Source organism: Physcomitrium patens, chromosome 16, assembly GCF_059467195.1.
Source record: "Physcomitrium patens ecotype Gransden chromosome 16, ASM5946719v1, whole genome shotgun sequence".
NCBI classification, from domain to species: domain Eukaryota; kingdom Viridiplantae; phylum Streptophyta; class Bryopsida; order Funariales; family Funariaceae; genus Physcomitrium; species Physcomitrium patens.
Window position 1 is genome coordinate 14,414,040 of NC_143425.1, and position 24,617 is coordinate 14,438,656.

General features: G+C 33.2%; 1 protein-coding gene and 1 long non-coding RNA gene across 2 annotated transcripts; both read right to left on the reverse strand.

Annotated features, from left to right (window-relative positions):
• Window positions 1-9,623: 9,623 nt before the first annotated feature.
• On the reverse strand, window positions 9,624-11,484 carry LOC149987669 (uncharacterized). Its single transcript, XR_016506834.1, has 3 exons — window positions 10,922-11,484; window positions 10,598-10,691; window positions 9,624-10,365 (listed from the first exon to the last, which is right to left on the reverse strand). It is a non-coding gene; the product is annotated as an uncharacterized LOC149987669 (long non-coding RNA).
• Window positions 11,485-12,002: 518 nt separating this feature from the next.
• On the reverse strand, window positions 12,003-13,649 carry LOC112293962 (stress enhanced protein 2, chloroplastic). Its single transcript, XM_024543991.3, has 2 exons — window positions 12,868-13,649; window positions 12,003-12,721 (listed from the first exon to the last, which is right to left on the reverse strand). The coding sequence occupies exons 1-2, from the start codon at window positions 13,326-13,328 to the stop codon at window positions 12,433-12,435; spliced, it is 750 nt and encodes a 249-aa protein (XP_024399759.1). The 5' UTR covers window positions 13,329-13,649; the 3' UTR covers window positions 12,003-12,432.
• Between the last annotated feature and the right edge of the window lie 10,968 nt (window positions 13,650-24,617).

Below are 24,617 nucleotides of genomic sequence, written 5' to 3' on the forward strand. Positions count from 1 at the left end.
TAAAATTTAAGTTAGAATTAATAATTAAAAGTTAAGTGAAATTTTAAAAGTAATAGAAGTAAAAGATTAATGTTTAAAGTTAAAAATTAAAAGTAAAAGTTTAAAGTTGAAGATTAAAAGTAAAAATTAAAAGGTTAAGATTAAAAGAAATAGGAAAAAATTAAAAGATCAGATAATTATTTATTTATTTATTTATTATTTTATCCTTAAGAGTAAGAATGGATGGAAAGATAAGAATTTAAGATTAATTTCGAAGTGAGGTAAAAATTCTTTGAAATTATTAAATAACATTAATTAATGATAATAAGACGAATGAATGATAATATAGCAATTTAGGTGCTAAGGGATGTGATTAGAAGGTGATTAGGGAAGAAAAACTTACTAAGAGTATGTCAAGTTGAGGGCAGCACATCCCTTGTCGTTCAAAAATTTGCTAACAATTCCACACAGCTCTTATGCACTTGAAATTTTTTGTGGTTGAGGTTGACTTAGAGTTGCTCCTATCTTCCAAATTTCATGGTGATCCGAGGTTTGACATCTGAGATGTGTGTTTTCAAAGCAAGGCGACTTGAGCTGCCAAGGCAGCAGACCCCCTTCTACTTAAAAATTCACTAAAAATCAGTTAATAGTTTAAAATTGATAAGTATAATTTTTTCCTAAAACAAAACTTAGTAGAGTTCCTTTTCCAACAAATTCTAGCAAAAAATGTAAGTAAGTACTAAGATACATTTTTTCAAAGCTGGTTGTTCAACACTGCCAAGGCAGCAGATTCCTTAGTATTTAAAAATTTATTAAAAATTTGATATAGATCTAAAATTAGTGATTTATATTTTGTAGTAAACTAAACTTTAGAATGCACTCATTTCAGTAATTCACATCAAATTTGAGTCAGAGGTCACCAAGTTATAGATTTTTTAAGCCGACACTCCTACACTGCCAAGGTAGTAGACCCTTGCCACCTTGAAAACTCGCAAAAAATTCGTCACAACTTCAAAACAGGCGTGCCTTATGCCGTTACAAAGCTAAGGGTGAGTGGAATGTGCTTACAAAGTTTCATAGAAAGAAAATAAAAAGAGATAGACTGAGCGAGTTAAAACTGAGGCCATATAAGTTTAAAGAAGAAGATTTGCATTCACAAGATGGGGGAACATTCTGCCATGGCTTTGCCACAAGAAGATGAAGAGAGAGAGAGGGAGCTCGGTCACCCAAGCCCTTTTAACCAGGTGGGAGGAGGCCCAAAAGTGGTGGATACATCTCCACCATCAAAATCGGAAAATTCCTAACCAAGATCAAGGGTCCTCAATAACTCTCAGCCCAAACCCGAATTCAAGGCTGGAAATGCCTAGAACTCAAAAACTAACACCTTCTTGGTGAAACCAACACCACCAATGTCTCTAAAACATATTTTTATCCTAAGATCAACTATTCACAGGCCCAAATCTGAGTTCTAAATCATAAGAATCAATTAATTTGTTAATTTAGTTGTAAATTTCAACTACAATTCTAATTCTAATTAGCCTACTTGGAAATCAGCAAGGGTTCTTGCCATCAATGTCTTCATAATCACCATTCTTTAATTTAAACTCCCTTAATCATGAACTCTTAGCAAATCCAAAATCTAATTGCGAATTGGCCTTGAATTTGTGATTTTTTCCAATTTTTCCTTTTTTTCAACTTCAAGTAGTGATTAAAATCACTATGAGAGGAAACTCCACCAAAAATTTAGCTTGCTCCATCTTTTTAAGATCGTCATTAATTTAACAATTAGACTTTATATTTTTAATCCAATTAAATTACAAAATAAAATTTAAGCTTTAAAATCTTCAAAATTAATTAAGAAGATAGAGCAATTAGATTTAAGGGACTTTCTAACAATAGTCAAATTAGAAATTAGCTTTTGGATTAAAAATTAAGATTATATATTAATTTAAGATATAATTCCTAAAAATTAGAAGAAAAATTCTACTAAAATTGTAGTTTTATTACTAAGAAAAAGATTTAAAGTAATTTAAGAAAAAGAAATCATAGACCTTCTAAATTTACTTTTTTTTTTTCTTTTGAGTTTTAAAATAGTCAACCAATCTACTAATTAGAAGTATCCATCTAATTAACAACCTAAAGATATGATCAAAGTCGTAATTAACTAAAAAAAACTAATTTGGATCTATTAATTAGTTATATTAGCATTAAAATTAATAAAAATATGTTAAAAATTACAAAAAAATTATAACTAACCATTGGAGCTTTTAATTATGCTCATGCATGGCGACCATCTAAGACGACTCGAAGAAGAGAAGAACTGAGAAGTCATTGTTACTAAGAGTGCTAGTTAACTTATCTATTGATTCACTTGGTTTAAAGAGGTTAGTTTACGGTTGTATTTAAGAAGAAAATTAGACTTAGACTTATTTGCCCAAATTGGAGTTGATTTAGACCTATGGATAAAAATATAGAAAAAATCCATTCTCCATGGTTGGAATCAGTTTGAATCTATAGCCAAAATAAATTACAAACTTGCCTTCCGCCTTCATTGGAGTGAATTTGGACTAAAGAAAGATAGAATTTTAAGAAGATTAAAAATTGATGAATTAGAATGTTAATATTAGCTTATGTTAGTATAAATCTAAGTAAAGATTTCTAATAGATTATGTAAATAGATCTAAACATCCCCGCTTAGAGATATCCTATCATATCCATCCTATAGTTTTTTTTTTTTTTTTTTTTTTTTTTTTTTTTCCACTTGCTCACAACAAAATAGTACCTATCTATAAAGTCATAGGATTTGTATTCTGAGTATCTATCCATAAATGTATAAAGTTCATGGCCAACTACCTCTTCTAAAATGGTATTTATAAAAGGTAAAGAAAAGTGATCTTTTTGGATGCATTGGTTTAATTTTCTATAGTCTATGTAGACTTGAAGCTTGCCATTTTTTTCTTTATCAACACCATAGGAGAAATCCAATCAGTTATTTCTATTGGTTTGATGAAACCAACTTGCAATAACTTTTCTAATTTGACCTTGACTATTAGCTGTAAAGTAAGATTCATTTGACGTTCTTTTTGCCTCACTAGACTGGAATTAGGTAATAGAGGAATTTTATGTAGGGCTACTTCTCGAGAAATTTTCTTGAGATCCTTATAAGACCAAATAAAAATATCTCGATATTGTATAATCAGAGACTTATAATGGTTTATTTCTTCATCTGTTAATTGAGAATCAAATTTGATAAGTCTTGGTTCTTCATTATCACAAGAGACATCCAAAGTTGTTCAATCTATCTCTTGAACATGCGGTTGTTTAGTGGGTCCTCTATACCAATCCTTTGGAATTGGTAGATAGATTGTTCCTTTGCTACTAGCAACTATTCTGGTTGAGGTTTTTTTAAAGTGAAGAGGTGGATTCAATTCTTCTTCATCCACTAACATTTTTAGATCATTGACTTGAGTACCATCCATATCTAATTGAAAAACATCCTCATATTAGATGTCATCTACTAATGTGGCTAAATCTAAGTCCCCTACTTCTTCTTGATAGGTTGCAACCCCTTCTAAAAAGTTTACCAAATACTCTCTAGTAGAATCAAGGTGGTTTATTAACCATTGGGCAAATTCTCTATTATCCTCTCAATCATACAACCTTAGGCCTAAACAACCTATAGTAGTCAAGTTTAGATTAGATGTTTGGATTTTTGAATTGAATTTTGGAAGAGTAAATCTAACTTGTTTCTTCAATCCTTCCATCATTAATGGTTCATACACATCTTCTTCTAAAGAATCACTATACTCTGCCTTATGGTATATTCTATTAATTTGAATAAAAACCTTAGTACGATTGTCAAAAGGTCCATATATGATGTGAGGTTTAGCACTCCTCCATTCTACAGTTGCATTAGCGGCCCTCAACCATAGACGGCCTAAAAAGAGAGGAAATACATTCCTATTTGAATGTATTCAAATCATGTGGAAAGTAAGTGAATATTCTTCACCCCCTGTAACTACTTTGCAATCTTGAATTAAGTCCACTAGCTCTTCTGGACTTTGATTTGCCATATTGATGACAAATGAAGATGGCCTAGTGATATTTAAGCCTAACTTTTTCATGGTTTGTAATGGCATGATATTTAAACCACTACCTCTATCCACCAAGACCTTGGGTAGAATATTGTCTACTAATAAGACTTCTATTTCCATTGCTTTCACATCATATAGGTTTTTGGATGCCTGAATATTAGTAGCAATCTTAACCTTGGACTTCTTATGCCTCCTAACTGGGATATCTTACTTAAATATCTTTTCCAATATTTAAGAGACTTCTAATAATTAAGCTATGGTAATGTCTATTTTTATTTTTTTCAAATCAGTCTACAAATTATAAGGTTTATCTTCCAATTCTCTAGTTCACCTACCTAGTGGACTTTCTATCATATCAGGAATTCTAGGTCCCTCCCAATTCCTTTCAATTGACTCCTTCTATGGTTCAGCTCCATCTTTAGTTTGAAATGGTAATTTTTTTGTCTCATGTTCTAATTTTTGTGGAAGAATCTCAACTTCTTTAGTATCCTTTATTGTGGTTTTAATCACCCTATGCAACTTAGATAGATATCAAGAGTCTTCCGATGAAGTATCTCTTATGGCTATCGAGTTTTGGTTGGTAGCCTTTGATCTATTCATAATTGCCAAGGCAAAAATTATCCTTGCTAAATCCTTTCTTTGGAGTCATAGCTCATATGAAATAAAATTAGAATATGAAGAAGAAGGTTGGCCTTGGTCACTTTGAATTTGAGGTTGCATAATTATAGATTCAATTGTAATTTCTAAAAGTCTAATAACTTGGCTAGCTTGACCATTGTATTGAAGATTGCCTTGAATTTGACCATGAAGTCTATTTAATGGAATTATGCCACTAGTTGTTTGTAGGCCAGAGGGAGGGTGTTGAATTTTTCAATTGTTTTAATAATCATAGAACAAATTTGAGGGCCTTAGGTTATTGTCATAGTGGAATTGCCTTGCTCCCCTCAAATTATCTTGAGCCTGTTTAAGATAGTTACCTGGTAGAAGATTTAGAGGTATAACTTGTTCCGGTTGTCTACATACTTCAGTGAGGTGGTTCCTCCCACAATTGCTACAGACTACTTGGTTTTCTATCTAGCAGTTACCAAGTGCATGTCTATTACCACAAAGGTTATGAATTTCATATCTTTGCCTTAATTGATTCTTAAGACCCTGATTAGGTGAATTATAACGTTGTTATTGGAAGGTAGATCCAATATTGATTTGGTTATTATGTGGAAAAATAACAGATTGTTGTCTTCCAAGTTGTTGTTGTTACATAAGGATCATTGTGCAAAATTGTTGAGTGTGACCTAGTTGGTTACAATTAATACACCACAAACCTGAAGCATGTCTATCGGACTCTATAAATAGTGGTGCTTGGTTGAGGTTCTAGTTTTTTTATCAACAAGGTCATCTGTTCTATCATCATCTTAATTTGTTGAAAAATTTGATCTTAGAATCCTTATTGAACTTGGTAAATTTCATTCTTAATTTCTTCCTTCCTTTTTGTCGTTTCTTTAGAATACATTATCTTTAGAAGGATAGGTGGTGTTCTAATATCTAAAAGTGGTGAAAAATGCCTTCTTGGATAGAAATGGATGCTGATAGAACCTTGTAGTGGTTTTTGAACGGTTCACATATTTTAAGCATGGATTGGTATAAAGCTAGGGATTCTTGGATCTTCTTTCTTCTACATCCTTTCTTATTTCTCATCAATTTGCTCTATTGCTCTAGCTATGTTTTTGACATTTGTTAGAGTTGTAGGGTTACCTTTTATGATTTCTCTAATAGTACCTTCATTGTTAAATCATTAAATAAAAAAATTGGTTAAGGTATCATTAGTGAGAAGTGCTTTAAAAAACCTAGTGACCACAAATTTGAATTGTCTGATGTAATCATTGATTTCTTCACCATTTCCTTACTTCAAGGTAGATAAGGTTGTAAGGGCATTACTTTGTCCTACCTCAGATCTAAATTATTTCAAAAAATACTTTTATAAGCATGTCCCAATTCACAAAGGTATTAGGAGGATTATTCCTATAGCATTCATAGGATGTATCTTTCAATGTACTAAAAAACCACACCAAGTAGTATCTAGAGTCTGTGATCAAATATTTGGTAAACAATTCTAAAAATCTCTCCCAATGTGTAGAAGGATTTTCATCCCGTGTACCTCTGAAGGTGGGCATATTTGATGGCATAGGTGCTGCTTGTAATGCTACTAGTATTACAATGGACAATTCCTTTGATTGAACCAAGAAATTTATGGCTATAGGATTTGTAGGTGGTACACTTCCATGATCCATTCGAGATGAAATAGGTATAAATTCCTGTTCTTCTTGATTTATCTCTAGATTGAGATATAATAGTTCTGATATCTTTTTTTACACATTGGTCCACAATATCTAAATCTAATTCTTTCTATTTGCTAATTGAACTTCCATGAACTCTTCAGATTGACTTAGTTCTACTTGGATTTGATTGATGGAAATTTTAGATCTAGTGGTTATTTTTCTTGGTAGTTTCTTTGAGTCCTCTATTAGTAAGATTAAGTTTGGATGGGATCTAGTTGATCAGTGCATCTAGCATCCTAAAGGCTTCAAGATGCCATACATGGTCCTTTTACTATATTCAATTTGTCCTTACTTGAGTGGTGATTCACTTTGGAAGAGAAGGAGTAACCGACCTTGTCCCATACATGATCACTTAGTCACTTTCTTTTACATAGAGGGGCTCACTGCTTTATAGCGTGGGACAGCATTAGCTTCAAGTTTGCTCTGAAATTCCACTCTTTGATTAACAAAAGAATTTTAGAATCACCATATGTGCATTTTTTTGTACCTTGAGATCTAATTTTTATGCAAGTTCACAACTAGTCCTCTTTAGGTATCAATTTTTAGTAATTTGAGATAATTTTTACTTAAACCTATTATTAAAAATATCTTCTACAGATGCATGTATTATCTATTTATCTCATTTATTTTGATTTGAGGCTTTTATACTCCTACAAAGGAAATAAAAGTTCTTTTTACAAAAAGTAGCATTAAGACTAAAAAAATTATTATCTTTCTATTAATTATTCTTACTTTTATACTATATCTTTTAATAAGATTCTTCTATAATTATATCCATATTTTTGTTCTTTATCATATAGTCATACTATTACATGACATCCACCCTCTTTGAACTTATGCATCCTTTGATATATGCAAAATAATCCAAATCTTGTTTGTTTCATTTTATATTCTCCATATCTTCATCCAATTCTTCTTCATCATTTTTGCTATCTAAATCAACTTTATCTTCTTATCTTAAAAGATTTATGTCTTCAATAAGATTTTTATATTTATTTTTGTGTGTCTTTATTTAAATATTTTTACTTGCCAAAATCAAATATCTCATTTTTCATATTTGGATTGGTATAGCAATCAAATCAATAATCCAAGTAAAAGGAATAGCCAAAAAATATGTAGGATATAAACCATTTCAATGTCATATATTAGAATATGTTTGACTAAAATCCTTAAATTCTTTAACAACTCTTCACAATGGCTTTTTCTTCAATCTATCATGATTCTATTCATGATTAAGAAGCACATTTAGAAATTATACTATTTTTTTTCTATCTTCACTATATATCCATACATAGACTAAACCATTATCAAGTACTTTTGTTTCCATCCATATTGCCTTAATATATGGTTGTCCTAAAATCATCGGATAAGACGTTGTATCTTAAATAAAGAAATGTTATTCTGTTGCAATATCTCTATCCAAATTTTAACATCAAGATAAGCTCTATATAATTCACATCGTATATTATTAGCTACTTGTATTGCCTATCTATGCTTTATATCAATTGGTCATCTTTGCTCCTTATAAAGATCATTAGAAATAAGATTTATTTCAAAACCATCATTAACTAAAATAATAATTGGTTCTTCTATATCTTCTATATTCAACAATACTTTTGCAGTTGTTCTTGTCCAATACTTTAGAATATAATGACTGAAAGCTTCTATTTCCTTATTCCTATAATACTCAAAATATAATTGTTGATTATAACCATTCTTTTCACTTATTGATTGCTTATAACAATTATCAACCTCTTCTTCATTCTTATATATCCTTGCATTAATAGCATGATTCATTCTAGCTTCAACCATTAATTTTTTTTTTTTAATATTGTCAATAATAACATCATGAAATTCTTTCTTTACAATTCCTAAATTCTCTTTCAATGTAAATTCCACCTTAGTATTTATCCAAGCCTTCTTTTTGTTCAAATCCACAAATGATTAATCTAGATTTATTTTTTTAGAAAATTTCATTAACTTTGTATTTTGCTTTAAACACCTACTTAGTGGATATTGCTCGATGGCCATATGGAAAAAGAGTGAGAGATGATATTTTATTTGCATAAATAGATCAGATTTCTTCCAACCACGGTCTTGAGTTGCTTCTTGATAAGAGTTTGGTTCAATAGGCAGATCCAAGAGATTGCAAAAATAGTCCTGGAGCCAATTTGGGTGCTTTGAAGTACATCAAGATTGACTCCTCTATGAATCACGATGCTGATGGATCACTTTGCTAAGGAAATCAATTGTTGCTGCATGAAAAGAGAGATCGTTGGTGGCCTCTAAGGTAGGCCACTCAACTACTTGATAAAATTCTGCCTGATTAAGAACTTCATGTGGTGGGATTTTCAAACTGGTGGTGAGAAGGCAATATGTGCTTATTTTTTATAAGAAGTAATGATGTGGCTGGATTTAGAATCAAACTTGTCTGTTTTGTATTCGTAGAGAGCGGAGCATTGTTGGTCATGTGAAGCAATCTTTGTGAGGTAAAATTGATTGGAGGCTCTGAAATGCTTTTGTTGAGTTTTGTAGTAGATAAACTTGTTATTTTGTTAGCGTCGTCAAAAGTAGTTGGCATTGAAGTATTATCATCATCTCAGGAATTGTTGTTGGTCGGATTGTAGATTAAGTTTGAATTGAATAATCGACTTGTGCTGGTTTCTTCATTGCTGTAATCTTCAAAAAAAGAGGTTTTGTCAAAAATGACGTCTCTTGTGACTTGAAACTTCTTATAAGCAAGAAGATAAATACGATATGCTTTCTAAAGGTCATCTGGGTCCAAATAAATACCATTTGTGGATTGTGATTCAAGCTTGGTTCTCTGTGTGATGTCTCTCTCCATAAAATATAGGCATCGAAAGATTTTTATATTGTTGAGGTTTGATTTGTTACCAATAAGAAGCTTGTGTGGTGTCCTGTCGGAGTTTGACATGGTTGGAGTACAATTTACTAGGTGGACTATAGTATGAGTTGCCTTGGTCAAAAGAAAGGGAGGTATTTCTCCTTTTATGAGCATCGCCTTTTTTTTATTCATTCAATTCTTGCGTTCAGACACTCCATTTTGTTGGGATGAGCAAGCAATAATAAGTTATCGAATTATACCATATTTTTGAAGATACATAGAAAAGTCCATTGACAAGAGGTTTGTAGATCTAGTTGAAGAGAACTTGGATACATTTTGACGGGTTTGCTTCCCTTGATGACACATTGGACAATTCTAATTTTGCACAATAAATTAAAGTACTTCCATGATTACATTTTGTGAATTGATCAAGGCTAGGCTCCTAAAGTTGAGGTCGCAATGCATATGGAAGAAGCCAATGCCACTCTGGGAGGACACTCAAAGAAGCCAATGCCACTCAAAGAAGGCAATGTCTAACTGATCTATGTGATTGAAGGCTGAGTAATTCACCAAAAAATATTTGGAAGCTCCTAAATCAAGGTTCCAATCATTGTTTGAATTGCTAAGTGTGCGGAGTTCTAAGGCTTTTAGAATGACATTGTCATTAGGATGGTTCTGAAGCTCACCAGAAAATTCTTCGGTGAGCTTGACTCCAAGCTTCTGTGAGACATTGTTTTGGGGAGGACCGGTACTGAAGGCTCCTCCAGTGATGGAGTTTCCATGAGAAGAGCTTGGCTGATAAGGAAGCAGTGCGGGAGCTCTGCAGAACCGGGAGGTGTGTCCCGGCTTCCCGCAGTGGTGGCAAATCATAGGGCTCAATGATTGACTCCCGGGTTGCTGGCGGTAATTATTGTGTCGATGCCAGGGCTGCTGTGAAGCGGTCGGTCAATTGAATCTGCGACTGTAAAGGTTTTGAATTCGCATTAGAAGCGCCTCTTCTGTTGGTTCGTGAGGTCGCCGCAGAGTGGCATTGGCTTCTTCCATATGCATGCGGTTCCAGATTTCCTGAAGTGAGGGCATTGATTTTTCGGACTGGATTTGTAGAACTAATCTGTCAAAGCGGCGGGGCAGCTTGCTTCAGTGATCATATAGCAACTGGAGAACCAACGAGGTAGCAAGTGCTAGAGAGGACGAGCACCTTCCCGCTCTGATACCATGAGAGAGTTTCACAAATAATAAAACAACAGTAGTTTAAATATGATCCATAATGCAAAATACAATCAACACAAAAACTAAGGGTGGTGTAATATACACACCGCGACTGTGACATTTGCGAGTATTACCTCGGGAATCACGCCGGACGTCGAGTGCTCAGTCGTGCTTCCAAGATCTAAACTTACGAAGTAAAGTGAGCGGATGATGCGTAGGATAAATGTCCTAACAGTATGATCATACCACACCGAATAACAATAAAAAGTTGTGATGCAAAAATTGCTTAAGGATCAATTAAAAAAGAAAAATAACTTCATGCAATATTTTCCTCATGGCCACTACTAACTGCATTCAGCACCACAATTCATTTGCCACTTTCTACTCGTGTGGTCCTCAGCTTAAGCCAGACGGCCAAGTACGAAATTTCTTTGAAAAGGTCGGGATGAACAACGTACCTTTTCAAACGAAGTAATAGCCTCAGAATCTATCCTGCTTTCCCTTGAAAATAAAAGACGAAATTCAGGAGTAGGGATGTTTGGTAACTCGGAATGATTCACTTGAGTCACCATAGATGAGTTGTTAGCAATACATCTCCGACTTAACAGTGGGGAGAAACCGGCGAGTGACATTGAAAAGCATTGACAAAGCTGCTACCCAGATGCACGACTTCTTGCTGATGGCAGTCCTGAAGAGCAGGAATTGGCTTGCTTGTTAATTCGACCTTAAGTCAAGAAGCAACTAGCACGTCTTTTCCTTCTTCCGAAGGAAGTACTCTTTTTACTTATCACTGAGTTAAATTTAACTTCCGAATAATCGAGGGCACTGCGATGTCTTTCTAAAACGTTTATTTAACCGTCATTGTGTTCTTATTATTACGTATTTTCAATTAACTATTCAAGTCTCGTTTCTCCTTAAAACGAGGAATCAGTGTGCAGGCAGCAAGCCCCTTTCTCTAAAATGGCCTGATCTTGGTTGAGAAAATATTTTCACGAGCAGATTTGATCGAATGGTGTTTGATGGTAACCTAGATCAGATCATGAGCACATGAATTGGTGACATAAGACCAAGTCGGCAATACCTATTTTTCAGCAACAGGAAATAGTTCAAAAATATTGAAGTGTTGCACTTGAAGCGAATATGGTCGGTTACAGAACTTCGGCAAAAAGAGTGGAGAGTCTCACAAAGCCTCATTACCATATGTCAAACATTCGACATGAACTGGACATGCTTCAAGAATGGTGGAAACTTCTCAGCTATCAATCTGATGTGCAAACTGAACTGGTGCCTAATGTAGACAATTTTTGTCTGTTTTCGATTGTGCGTCACGGTTGATGTTGGTTTCAATGATTGTAGAGGCAACTAAACCTAGATTAGTCCGAAGTAGAATCATTACGAAAGCCTCATCACATACATTATTTGACGGAGGACGCACAAACGAATGTGGAGGGATTCATGGAAATGAAATAAGGTAAACGAATTCTGCAAAGCAAAGTTCAGGTATTTTAAAGCAGACGCCGCGCAACAATAAAACGTTCATCACTGAAATAGGTGTCAAACCGCTGAAACCACTGTTCATAACAAAGAATGTATATTACAATTGCATAGGTTATATGCTTTCCCATTCTTAATTCGAAACTTGTTTGCTTTGCTGTAAATCTGATGGAGGCACATATGACATGTCTAAAGCTGCAGCACTATCCTATGGTATAATCCATGTTTTGATTAACAAAAATTAATCAAAACATGAAAGGAATTTCAATAGCAATGAAATCAAGAGTATAGTTCTATGACTTAAAGTATAGTTCTGTTCTGTACAAAGGCTCAATTAGAGCCAAGCGTATCGAATTGCGTTATCCTAGAACTCCTAGTATATATACAACGGTACCACCGAGATAGTAAGCATGAGTTGGAAAGAGTACAACTTTCACAACTGGTGCACAGTTCATGCTTCCATACACGGTTCCGTCTACTTCTTATATTCGTCCTCCTCGAAGAAAAGACCGTCAATCATGTTGTCAACTGCAGTGTCAACAAGTTTAAGGGCACCCTTGGAGAGAGTGGAAGCGACGTCAGTTCTTGCTCGCCAGGCAAAGGCGAATCCAGCTGCGGTGAGCGTAGCTACACCCGAAAGAGCCGCGAATTCTCCTAAATCTTTAATATCAATTCCCTTGAATACACTGTTTCCAGTCACAACCTCGATTCCAATGGCAACAAAAAAAGCCATCATAGCCATTCGACCTGAGAGAGTCTCAAATCTGCATAACGATTACCTGTTAGTGATACGCATTTCAAAAAATGTATCCAAATCTAACCTGTGCGAATTTTGCATTCACGTCACATTTCCACACAGAATCATACCCATGTGGTTTTAGATTGGTAGGAAAGAAGAAAGTATGCATACCTCTTAAGGTCAGCAGTTGCCTGAACATTCGCAGCGAGAAGCTCTAATACGGAGCCTTCGAGTCCACTCATAACGGCGGCTCCTCCTTCACCAAAATTTCGAAGAGTGGAAAATTTCGGTGGACGAGTGGTAGACTCGTTTCTACTCTTGTACGGTACATTTGACACAGCTGGCAGGTCAGAATCCGATGAGTTCAGCACAATATTCAAAAGTTCAACACTCTCGGGCACATTCGCGTCATCATTTTCAGAGGGCAAATTGCTTCCACGGCAGTTGACGCGTACAGAAGTCTTCTTCGAAACCGCTTGACTCTTCCCGATCCTCGACAAGTTCCTCTGAACAACAGCAGTATTCTTGCCAACGCACGCATTCTTCACAAGAAATCCCCTCTTGCTCACTAAAGACGGACCATGCGACGAACTGCCTGCGCCAGCCAAAATCTCTACCCTAAGGGCCGCCATCAACAACAAAAAATCTTTTTCTGTAGGACTAAAACCACTGCCGCTCTCGCTACAAGCTCCCACACCTCCAGTCCAAACCGCTTAATATCCCACGAGAATTACAACCAAATATCCACTGATGAACGCCACGCAACTTCTCTCCGCCGATCCCACCATATACCTCACCAAAAACCAAATACACGAAGATCCTCTCCGCAAAGTTCGACTACACACACTGCCTTGCAACTTGCTCCGACGCAGCACAACCACCTACGAAGCCGACGCGTGATACAGTCAGCATCCACATGCTCCACCAGCACAAGAGATGCACTATTTCACTGAACGAACAACAGTTTACATTCTTCGGAGGGCACGGCTTCATAAGAGCCGACGAAGGAGACCACCACGACGACCGGACTGTGCCGTCGTGCGACTGCCTACAACCGGTTTCCTGAACACAGGCCCAGCCGGGGCGCTGCGGAACACTGCCTGGGAGTCATGTCACCGCCATTAGGCAGTGACATCCGGGTCATCGAATTGTTGGCTTCCACGAGGCGCCTCGGTCGTATAAAGCAACGGGCGATAAGCGGTCGCGTGGGTCGGATCGACGGCTCACATCCGTCGTGACTGTGTTTGGAATGCAGGTGGCCACGTTAGGAAAAAGGAAAAGCCGTTCTCAACGCGTGGAAAGGCGTGGGAAAGGTGCGGGAAAGGTGTGGGAGCGCCCTTCGGTAACGATCTCAGTCCCCTTGGGTGAATCTGGCTCGCGGGATCCTTTTGCTTTTTACATTAGGAAGCCTTTTCATTTTATTTTATTTTACTCTCGTGTGGGATAAATTTTAGAGCATTTTCAACGTTACATTTCCAATTAATATTTTTACACCCCATGTGACCTCCTCATAGACAACTAACTTATTGTATGCCTCTTTTTTTTGTGCATTTTTTTCCTTTCTTTGCTTCAAACAAGGGAAATGGTTGAGACAGAAATAGTGAATATTTTTTAAAAAAACAAGTTGTAAGTTTTTCTTTTTTTAAATATATATTTTTTCCTCAAAAAAAAAATAATTTAATTATTTTAAATTATTAATTATTAATCTATTATTATCTTTTTATTATATATTTGGCTACTAAAAACATAAGAGTAAAAGTGTGACTTTTAGTCAATTTAAATTGTGTGGTGGTCACATGGGATGTAGCAATATCAATTAGAGATGTAGTGTTAACAATTCTCTAAATCTTATGTTTTTTACTCATGTTTTCTTTTTTCTTTTTTTCCCTTTATGTCTTCTTAAATTGTACGGAGGGTGGGGAAAAAGGAGGTGGTGAATGAGGCTCATTCTTCAAGGATTTGCATGGGAATAGGATTATATGAGAAAATTGTAATACTTAAATAATTTAAAATAATTAATATTTTAATATTTATTGCTTTCCAAAAATAATGTTTGTTTGTACTCAATTATATTGCTTTACTTCTAATTAAAAGTAAAGTTCAAAGCTTCATTGTTTAATAATTATTCTACTTTGTAGTATGTTTTCAATTTTATTTTAATTTATTTAATATTTCTACTTGTAAATTCATTTTTAAACCAGATCAAAATTGGCAGCTTACATCAAAAGAAGTGAATTGATGTTTGATGTGCACATCAGCAGTATCATATATAGATATTCACAAAGAATTCATTTCATATTTGTTAAAACAAGACAGTACATGAAAAAAGGCTATGCTATGATACAACAATAACTCTAATTCATAAATTTATTAAATTAAAAAAATTGAATTCACGGTATTTGAAGATATTTCAATAATAAAACACCTTGTCCAATTCAACTTTTGGAATAATTTAATTGGATTATTATTCTTGGTTGTACAATGTTTTATTCTTAACAAATCCATATTATATATTTATATTATAAAATATTTTTTTAGAAAATTAGAATTTTTTTAGACATTATTTTAAGGCTCCACAAAATATAAGAAAAAAGAATACAATAAGCATTTATTTGTAGTCTGAATTGCTAAAAATAACCAATAAATCATGACTTATTAAATAGACGACTAGAATTTTTTATATTATTAATTTATAAATTTATAAATAATGTGCAGGATTTTCAAATTTATTAAAATACACAAATCCATTTATATCATTACTACTAAATGAAATATAAATAAGTATATATATATATATATATATATATATATTAGAAAGATATTATATCATCACAAAATTTTAAAAATATGTTATATGATTTAAAAGGCCTATCAAATGTGATAAAAAAATAAAAAAAATAAAAAAAATACTTAAAAATACAATCTCTTGTAATAAGTTACCAAAATCCACTTTAGATGAAGATTAATCAAATTTAAGCTTTTAAAATTAAAATAATCTTTAACTATTCAACACACAATGTTTTTATAGTTATATATATCTAAGTGTAGAACCAATAAACTATGTAGTTGTTTTATGTGAGTGTATATATATATATATATATATATATGATTTATGATAATTAATCATTATTTTTTTGTATTTCTAAAAGTAATTAATACAAAAAATTAAATTTTTAGCTAATTTTGACTATGCATATATATATATATATATATATATATAATTGAAATAATTTATAAATATACACTACAAAAATATTATTATTATTTAATTTTTTTATTATAGTGGCAATTACTTCTTCTCTATCTTTTGATTTAATACCAACATATATTTTCAAATAAAATATTTTTTTTCAATATTTACTAAAATAATCTGTAAAACTCAATGCTCTTTAAAAAAATAATGATTATTAAATTTCAATTTGTAAATAAAACACACATACATACACACACACATACACACATGCATATATATATATATATATATGTGTGTGTGTGTGTATATACATACATACAAAGAGAGACATACAAAAAGTATTGTTTGATTGAAGAAGTCATAATTTAAACAAAAATCATTCTTACAGACATAGAAATAAATGGAGGAGAATTTAGTGCATTGCCAAAGCATATTATTTGTTCTTTCTTTTGTCCTTTCTTAACTTCTAAGTTAATTTTAGTTCTTTAAATATATATATATATATATATATATATATATATATTAGACGTTTTTAACATTAAAGAATAAAAATATCAACATTTAAATTAAACATATATAGTAGTGAATTTTAATTATTTTATATAATTAAAAAAAATTAAATTGATATTATAAATCAAAATATATCATGGTTTATATATATATATATATATATATATAATAAATTTATATGTGTATATATACATATGAAATAAGTATTATTATATCACCTTAATAATATTTTTACTTCTAAAAATTTGTATATGTTTAAAAATATTAATTACAATGACATCTCAATTCTTTAGTTTTCTCTTCATACTTCTTGGATTTGGATGTACAAAGTTATTATGAAAATAAGAATATCAGAGATGTAGTATCAATGTTATACAATATAGAATTAAAAGAAAGAAATTATCTTTAAATTTAACACTTTAAATGGTATCGAGTAAAGTCCAAGTTTAGAGGGCGATCAAGAATACAAATCTCACACTCGTGGAAATTAAATTAAAAATAAAAAAGTCAATATATATATATTTCTATTCAATTTAAATGTAAAAAAGTGTCAATATCTTAAATTTTAATTTTCTAATGCATTTTAAACACGTATTTTTTTTAATTTAATTCTATATAATAATAATAATAATAATAATAATAATTCTCTATCATTTTAGTTTATGTTGCTTAGTTTATTAGTAAATTTAAGTTCTTTATAATCGTAGTGAATAGGTAAAATATTTTATATGTTTTTATACTACAAATTTGATTGATTTTTGCAAAAAGCTTGTATAATTTTAAATCTTATTTTATTTATTTATTTATTTATTTATCTTCTAAAGTATTTTTTATGTCTGAAAAGAACCAGTTTATTGTATTTTAAAAAATTAACATATTTCATAAAAATTTAATAAAAATATGATAAAATTTAGTAATAGTGATTTTTATTTGATAAATTTTATTTTATTTCAAACAAACATATTTTAAAGGTTAACTAAGTAATTTTTTTAAAAAATATCAAATTTAAATTGAATAGAAACCTCAAGAAATTTCAATTTGATTTTGTAAGATCTAAAATCTTTCTAAATAAAAGAATTTTCTGACATAACCTAAGAGAATTTATAATGGTATTGATCAAATATTCTTCAAAGTATTATTAATTTATCCCAAAGATTCTATAGCAATGGATAGAAATTTATATAAAATTTTAAAAGAAGAATTAGAAGAAAAATTATAAATTAGAAACAAATAACCAATGAATAGTATTGTTGTTTCAAAAGACTATCATAAAAATAATTCTAATTCTTTTTTAATCACAAAATAAAATATCTTTATCAAGCATATTATATATATATATATACATATATGATTCTCTCCTTGCTAATTAAATACATTTTTTGTAATTTATTTTTTTATTACTAGAGGTTATTAATTATCAAACTAACAAATAAGAATAGATTTTTAGGTACCATTTGGAGTTGGTTATCAAAATTTCAATAAATTTTTCGAGATTATAAGCTTTTTGGGAATAATTATTGAGGAGACAATAATGTCTCTATACGAATCAATTTTTATCTTTTAGCAATCCAACAAAGCTCTATGCTATTGATATATATATATATATATATATATATATCTATAATGATTTGGAATATTAAAAGTAGCTAAGTAATACATATAGTATTAATGTTTGTAGGTTATGGAATTATTATTTTTTAGTTTTACATATAATTAAGATGATTAAAAATTTGAATTTGCATTTATTATTTTAAAACTAAAAGCTTATTTTTGAACTTCTAATAACTTTGAATACAAATTACAAGAAGATTGCTATAAAAAGAAAATTTTCTTTGTTAAAGTATCCACCTCCATGTTTGCACCATGACATTTGTTGCATAAACTCTACCAAAACTATATCTACTCTACTCCTCATATTTTACCTCCCATTTGATTTCCCATTCTTTATTTTTTTAGTTAGGGCTAGCAGACCTATTTGTACATGGGATGTAACATTTGCAAACAAAAATTACATTATCCGCTGCCCGTTTAAAATCTCTCCCACAAGAAAAATCCCAATTTTAGGGTTTAGGGTTTAGTCTTGGAGTTTTGAGATTGGGTTCCTAAGCTGTTCTGCTCACATCTTGAATCTTGTGTGAGACTTAGCCGTGTGAAGTGTGCACTTGTTCAGATCCAAATCATGCAGCGATCCTGACATGGGTCATGAGCTCAATAATCATCTTGCACTGCAAAGGTTTGCCAGACGACCTTGCGGAAGCTGGACGGTGTCATGTTTGTTTAACCTGTAGCCATACGATTGGAAGTGTTGAACTGCATACAACTGTTCTTCTTCAAAAACATGGCTAAATGATTAGTTTCTCAACATCAAAATCAGACTGACGAAGTCACTTGCTACCTTCACTGGCCTAAAAAGTTGCAAAAAAGCACAAATGCGTGTGTAACAATTGTGCGCTAGTTGTAGATGCTTCTGCCACAACAACAACAAAAACAAAACAAAACAAAAAACAAACAGCATTCAATTCAGCCAGTGCACGACTCATTCTGCTATCAAACTCAGCTGAATGTGGTGGGTCTCGTCTGGAGACAGATTCTCAGATAAGAACACGAGGTTAATGTCGATAGCCACTCCAATCTGCACAGAAATTTCCAGTCACAAGGAAGTTTACAAACTTCACACGGAATGAATATAGAATTATCTGGAGATTTCAGTTTTGGCCAGGAAACTCAACCTGGAAATTCGTCGTTACCTCTATGGGAGTGGTGCTTGCCGCTGTAGAACTGATCTCAGACACTTTGGCAGCATCGTATGAGCAATTCCACAGCAATGCAGACCAAAGATCGTCGTCTAAGTTCCACTTCCATAAATTGTGTAACTGATAGAGGTCTAATTCATGAAGGCTATCTCTGAACTCACAATAGCGCCAAGGCGGGATCAAGTTGGTCAAGAACTATTGCTGTTTTGTTTTGTTTTGTGTTTTGTGTTTTGTGTGTGTGTGTGTGTTTTTTTTTTTTTTTTTTTTTTTTTTTCTGGTTTATTGAAACCTCGAGTCCAGCAGTTGGAATAGTCTGCATGAATTGGAGATGAATTGATCATATGCATTCAACTTTTCCAATGTGGGTCGACCTGAAGGATTGCCTAATTACTTGCAGATCAGAATATTTCAGTTCAGATGGACTTGTTGCAACGGCAACATGGAGGATACCTTGTGTTTGTAAGTGCCTGGATACTATGCTACTAACATGATTTCCAACCCCCGTTGTGATCAAAATTGCCTCTCAATTAAAACAACGATAATTCCTAGTACAACACTAGGCTCTTAGCTGCTAGTTACCAACTACAACAACCAGGAAGGTGAACAGGCATGATTAGTTAGCCAATTATATTCGATTTACTTCAGGTGCAAGGCGCTAAAACACAAAATCCAGAATGAACACCCTTTTAACCCTCGATCGCCGGGTTGTAGCACTGTGCATCACCAATACAGTCCAAACCCCAACGATGTCGATCAACGAACAGAGCTCCGGCCGAGAGGAGTTCCGAGATTGGTGCAAACTAGATAATATTGGCCCCTGTAAACAGTCTACTGAAGATCCAGTGCAGAAAGAGTTGGCTAGATTTGGAAGTCAGTCGTTTCTTAGTTGCAAAAATTTAATCTTGAATTAGGAGTTATACGAGTAGCAAGACATTCACGTTTATTTTCAAAAAACAGGAGAATTGGGCACTTGGGGTTAGGATTTTACGACGGTATCTTTAGCAGAGCAGGTGCATGGAGACATGCTTAGCAAGGGCGAAGAGGGTGGAACAAATCTACTACAAGAGATGTATGCGGAATCACTGGTTTCGCTGAATGATCATGTATTGTAGGGTCTGTCGGACCTTCTAGCAAACCTCATCCAACAAAGGGCTTATAGCTGGTTAGACTTTCCCCATAAGCTTTGTGTGCTGCTATTCTGGCTCTTGTTCAGATCTGCACAGTTCCCCGGGCAGTCCAAGTAGATGATTATATTGTGCGTGCTGCAGCTGCTTTCCCTCCCACATTTATTGTTTTTGTTTGCTTTGTGGAGGGCAGCATGCCTTTCATTAATGTTATTCAACATGGTAAGAATGGAAGCAAGGGAAAGGCACATTGCCCTCAGCAAAGAGTACTTATTTTGGTTGGCTCAACTGGCTCCAAAAGAAAACAGTGTCATTCAACATGGGAAGAATTTAAGCAAGGGTTACTTTTATTTGAATATTAATACACAGGGGATAATTACACATTTATTAGTTGAGTTGTCATGTTGCACTATATCAGGACTTTACACACTTTAATTTGAAAGTGCAAGGCAACCTAAAATAAGGACATACTTGCCATTGATCCAATGAAATGTCAAGTGTGCATTACATTATACAAACACATATTTTATAACCCAAATTAAAACAACACTAAAAAAATTTAAATTTAAATTTATCTAGATTTAGGATATAACAAAAGATGGTAACTTTATTTGAATACAAAATATAATCTAGATAGAGATTTTTTGATGATATCAAAAAAAATAGATAAGCATATTTTCTTTGGCTTTATTGTTTAACATGAGAATATATTTACATTGCTTGATGTTTACATAAATCTTGATACAATATGTGAAGATAAAGCTATGCAATTTGAAGCAATGCAAAATGTAATAAATAATTTACATTGCATATATAATTACAAAGAGGCAAAAACTTCAATTATAAGCATTAATTTAAGATAAGAAATAAATAGTAATACATACATAGAAGTCCAAATTGAAGGTATAATGGTTCAACAATTTCATAAAGAATATACCATATATTATATAACTATTTTAGCTATTATAAGAATAAGTGCACAATATAAAGAATCAATATTATTTGTCAAATGTACGATCCTACTGTCAAAGATATGAACTGGAAGAAGATGCATAAACTTGAAAAATCTATGTCAAAACAAAAGTGACAAAATAGAAATAAAGTATGTATATTAAAAAGAAACTGGAATGGATATTGCCAAATGACAAAGAAACTAGAGACTCTTAAATCTAGACTAGAAGCAAGAAATGAATTGACAAGAGTGAAGAGGACTTCACTCTTGCCTCTATATATACTATCTAACTAAGAGCTACGTGGCGATGTTCTATAGGACCTCTAATATGTATTGACTTTACATGACACATGGCTTAGCTTATAAGGCAAGTTTTCTATATGTGGGCTATATAATTAGCTTATTCTTCAAGCTACCAACATGTGTGGTACATGGCCAACTTGTTGACCACGTTTCTAACCTAAAAAGTCAATTAAAGATATCTATAAAATTAAAGCACCGTCAATGAAGCTTCTAAAGAAGATATTATGGAATTAACTTACTTTTACCTATTATTATCTAAAATATATAAATAATTATTGCTTTATATGTATATGTCTGTAACATTACATTCCCTATTAAGGATAAATTCCATGAGGAGTGGTCTATAAATGTTGAGGAAATCTTAGATGCAACAAATTGTATTTGCCACATACTCTAATCTTTGTTCTCTTCAAAAATAATTAATAGGCCTTTTCAGCCATTAATAGTGTCCCATATCAGGGTGTCAAGGAGAAGAACTCGATGAAAAAACAATTCAAACAAGTGAGCATTCACTCAAAGAGAGGTAACAAAATATATATAAACAAGTATATATATTGAAAGAGAAACTGGAATGGCTATTGCCAAAAGACAAGAAAACTAGAGACCCTTGAAATAGACTAGAAGCAAGAAAGGAGTTGACAAGAGTAAAGAAGCCTTCACTCTTGTCTCTATATATACTCTCTAACTAGGAGCTACGTGGCGACGTTCTATAGGACCTCCAATATGTGTTGACTTTGTAAGGTACATGCCTTGACTTACAAGGCAAGTTTTTCTACGTGTGGGCTACATAGTTAGCTTGATCTTTAAGCTAACAACATGTGTGGCATATGGCCAACTTGTTGACCACGTTTCTAATCCAAAAAGTCAATTAAAGACACCTATGAAGTCAAAGCAGCGTCTAGAAAATTTCTAGGAAGCTTCTATATTAAATATTATAGAATTAACTTACTTTTACCTATTTTTACTTACTTCTACCTATTTCTATATGTAATTATTAGCTTACATGATTATGGCCGTGACATTACCCCCCCTTCTAAGGACGAGTTCCACGAGGAGCGGTCATCATATGTTGAGGAAATCTATGATGCGACGAATTGTATTCGCCACATACTCTGATCTTTGTTCTCTTCGAAGATGATTGATAGGGCCTCTCAACCATCGGTAGTGTCCCATACCAGGGCGGGAAGACCATCCAGTTATTTGATCATTGTTGAGGCCTTCGTAACTTCCTTCGAATAGAATATTTGGAACACCATCAGGAGTTGTTCCTATCTCTAGCAAAATCACCAAACATCGGGAGTCCCTTCCCAAATTGTGATACCAAACGCGTTGTATCTCACCATCTATTCGAGGAAGAACATGTCGTTCTTGAAGATCTTCATCTCGATTGCGTCGTCTTGAAGGTTGTGACAATCGTAATGGCTGAAGAAGTCCGTAAGGTTGATGACGAGGAATTTTTGATCTTGAACAAATATTACATGATTGTACAAAGTCTTTGACTGACTTCCACATTTGTGGCTACCAAAAATCTCTTGATATGAGTTCCAAAGTCTTATTATATCCAAAGTGTCCTGCTGTTGGAAAATCATGACGTGCTTGAAGAACACGTAAACGTGCTTTTCCTTCTGGAACATATAGGCGTCTTTCAAAATATAATAGATTATTCTTGAACTCGAACTTAGAAGAATCATAAGACTTGGAAGAATTATTCTCAATATCATGAACAAGAGGGTCTGAGGACATACTGGACTGGATTTGCTTGAGAAAAGTTGAATCAACAGTCAATGTTGATTTCATTGTTCGGAGATGAAATTGCTCCGATTTCAAGAGGACCGTTCTTTGTTGCTCAAAAGCTGCATCTCCTTCTTTTGGTGCAAAATAAGAACGTCTAGACAATGCATCAGACAAACCTTGTTGTTTTCTTGGCCGATAAGTGATAATAAACTCTAATCTTGACAAAGACATACTCCAACGAGCTTGACGACGATTCAACACGCATGCTGACATGAAATACTCGAGGTTCTTGTGATCTGTATACACAGTGGCTGGACTAGAAGTGCCTTCTCGATAATGACACCATTCTTGAAAGGAATCCATGATTGCAAGCAGTTCTTTATCGTGGATCTCATAATTGATCTCGACTGTTGAGAATTTTCTTGAATGAAAAGCTATCAGATGAAGTTTGTCATTTCTTCCCATTTGTGACAAAACTGCACCCAAGGCAAAATCCAATGCGTCTGTTTCCATAAAAAATGCCTTGAAAAAGTCAACACGATATAAGACTGGTGTAGAGACAAACGATGTCTTCAAGGCTTCAAATGCTGCTTCCGCTTCTTGATTCCATTGGAATTTGTCTTTATTGGTCAAGCGTGTAAGTGGAGCTGCAACTCGTGAAAAGTCTTTGATGAAGATCCGATAGTAATTGGCAAATTCCAAGAAACATTGGACATCTCTTACTGTCCTTGGAATCTTCCAATCCATGATTGTCTGGACTTTCTTAGAATCCATCATGAGACCATCAATTGAAATGATGTATCCTAAAAAGTCAACTTGAGTAGTGTGAAATGCACACTTTTCCATCTTGGCATACAATCCTGCATCTCTAAGTTTTTGTAATACTTGACGAACATGTATTTCATGTTCTTCGACGTTGTTAGAATAGATCAGGATATCGTCTAGATAGCAGACGACAAAATTGTCTAAGAATTCACGAAATACATCATTCATGAGATGTTGAAAAGCAGCTAGTGCATTCGTGAGTCCAAAAGGCATGACATTATATTCAAAATACCTGTACTTGGTTCGAAACGCAGTCTTCCATTCATCTCCTTCTTTAATTCGTACTAGATTATATGCTCCTCTTAGATCTATTTTTGTATAGATCTTAGCTTGATTCAACTGATCAAGGAGTCCTGATATCAAAGGTAATGGATACCTGTTCTTGATTGTGATCTTGTTGAGTCCTCGATAGTCAATACACATTCGCAAAGATCCATCTTTTTTCTTTACGAATAGAATTGGAGCTCCTGCTGGAGATTTTGAATGGCGTATGAAATTCTTTGCTAAATTCTCGTCAATATATGTTT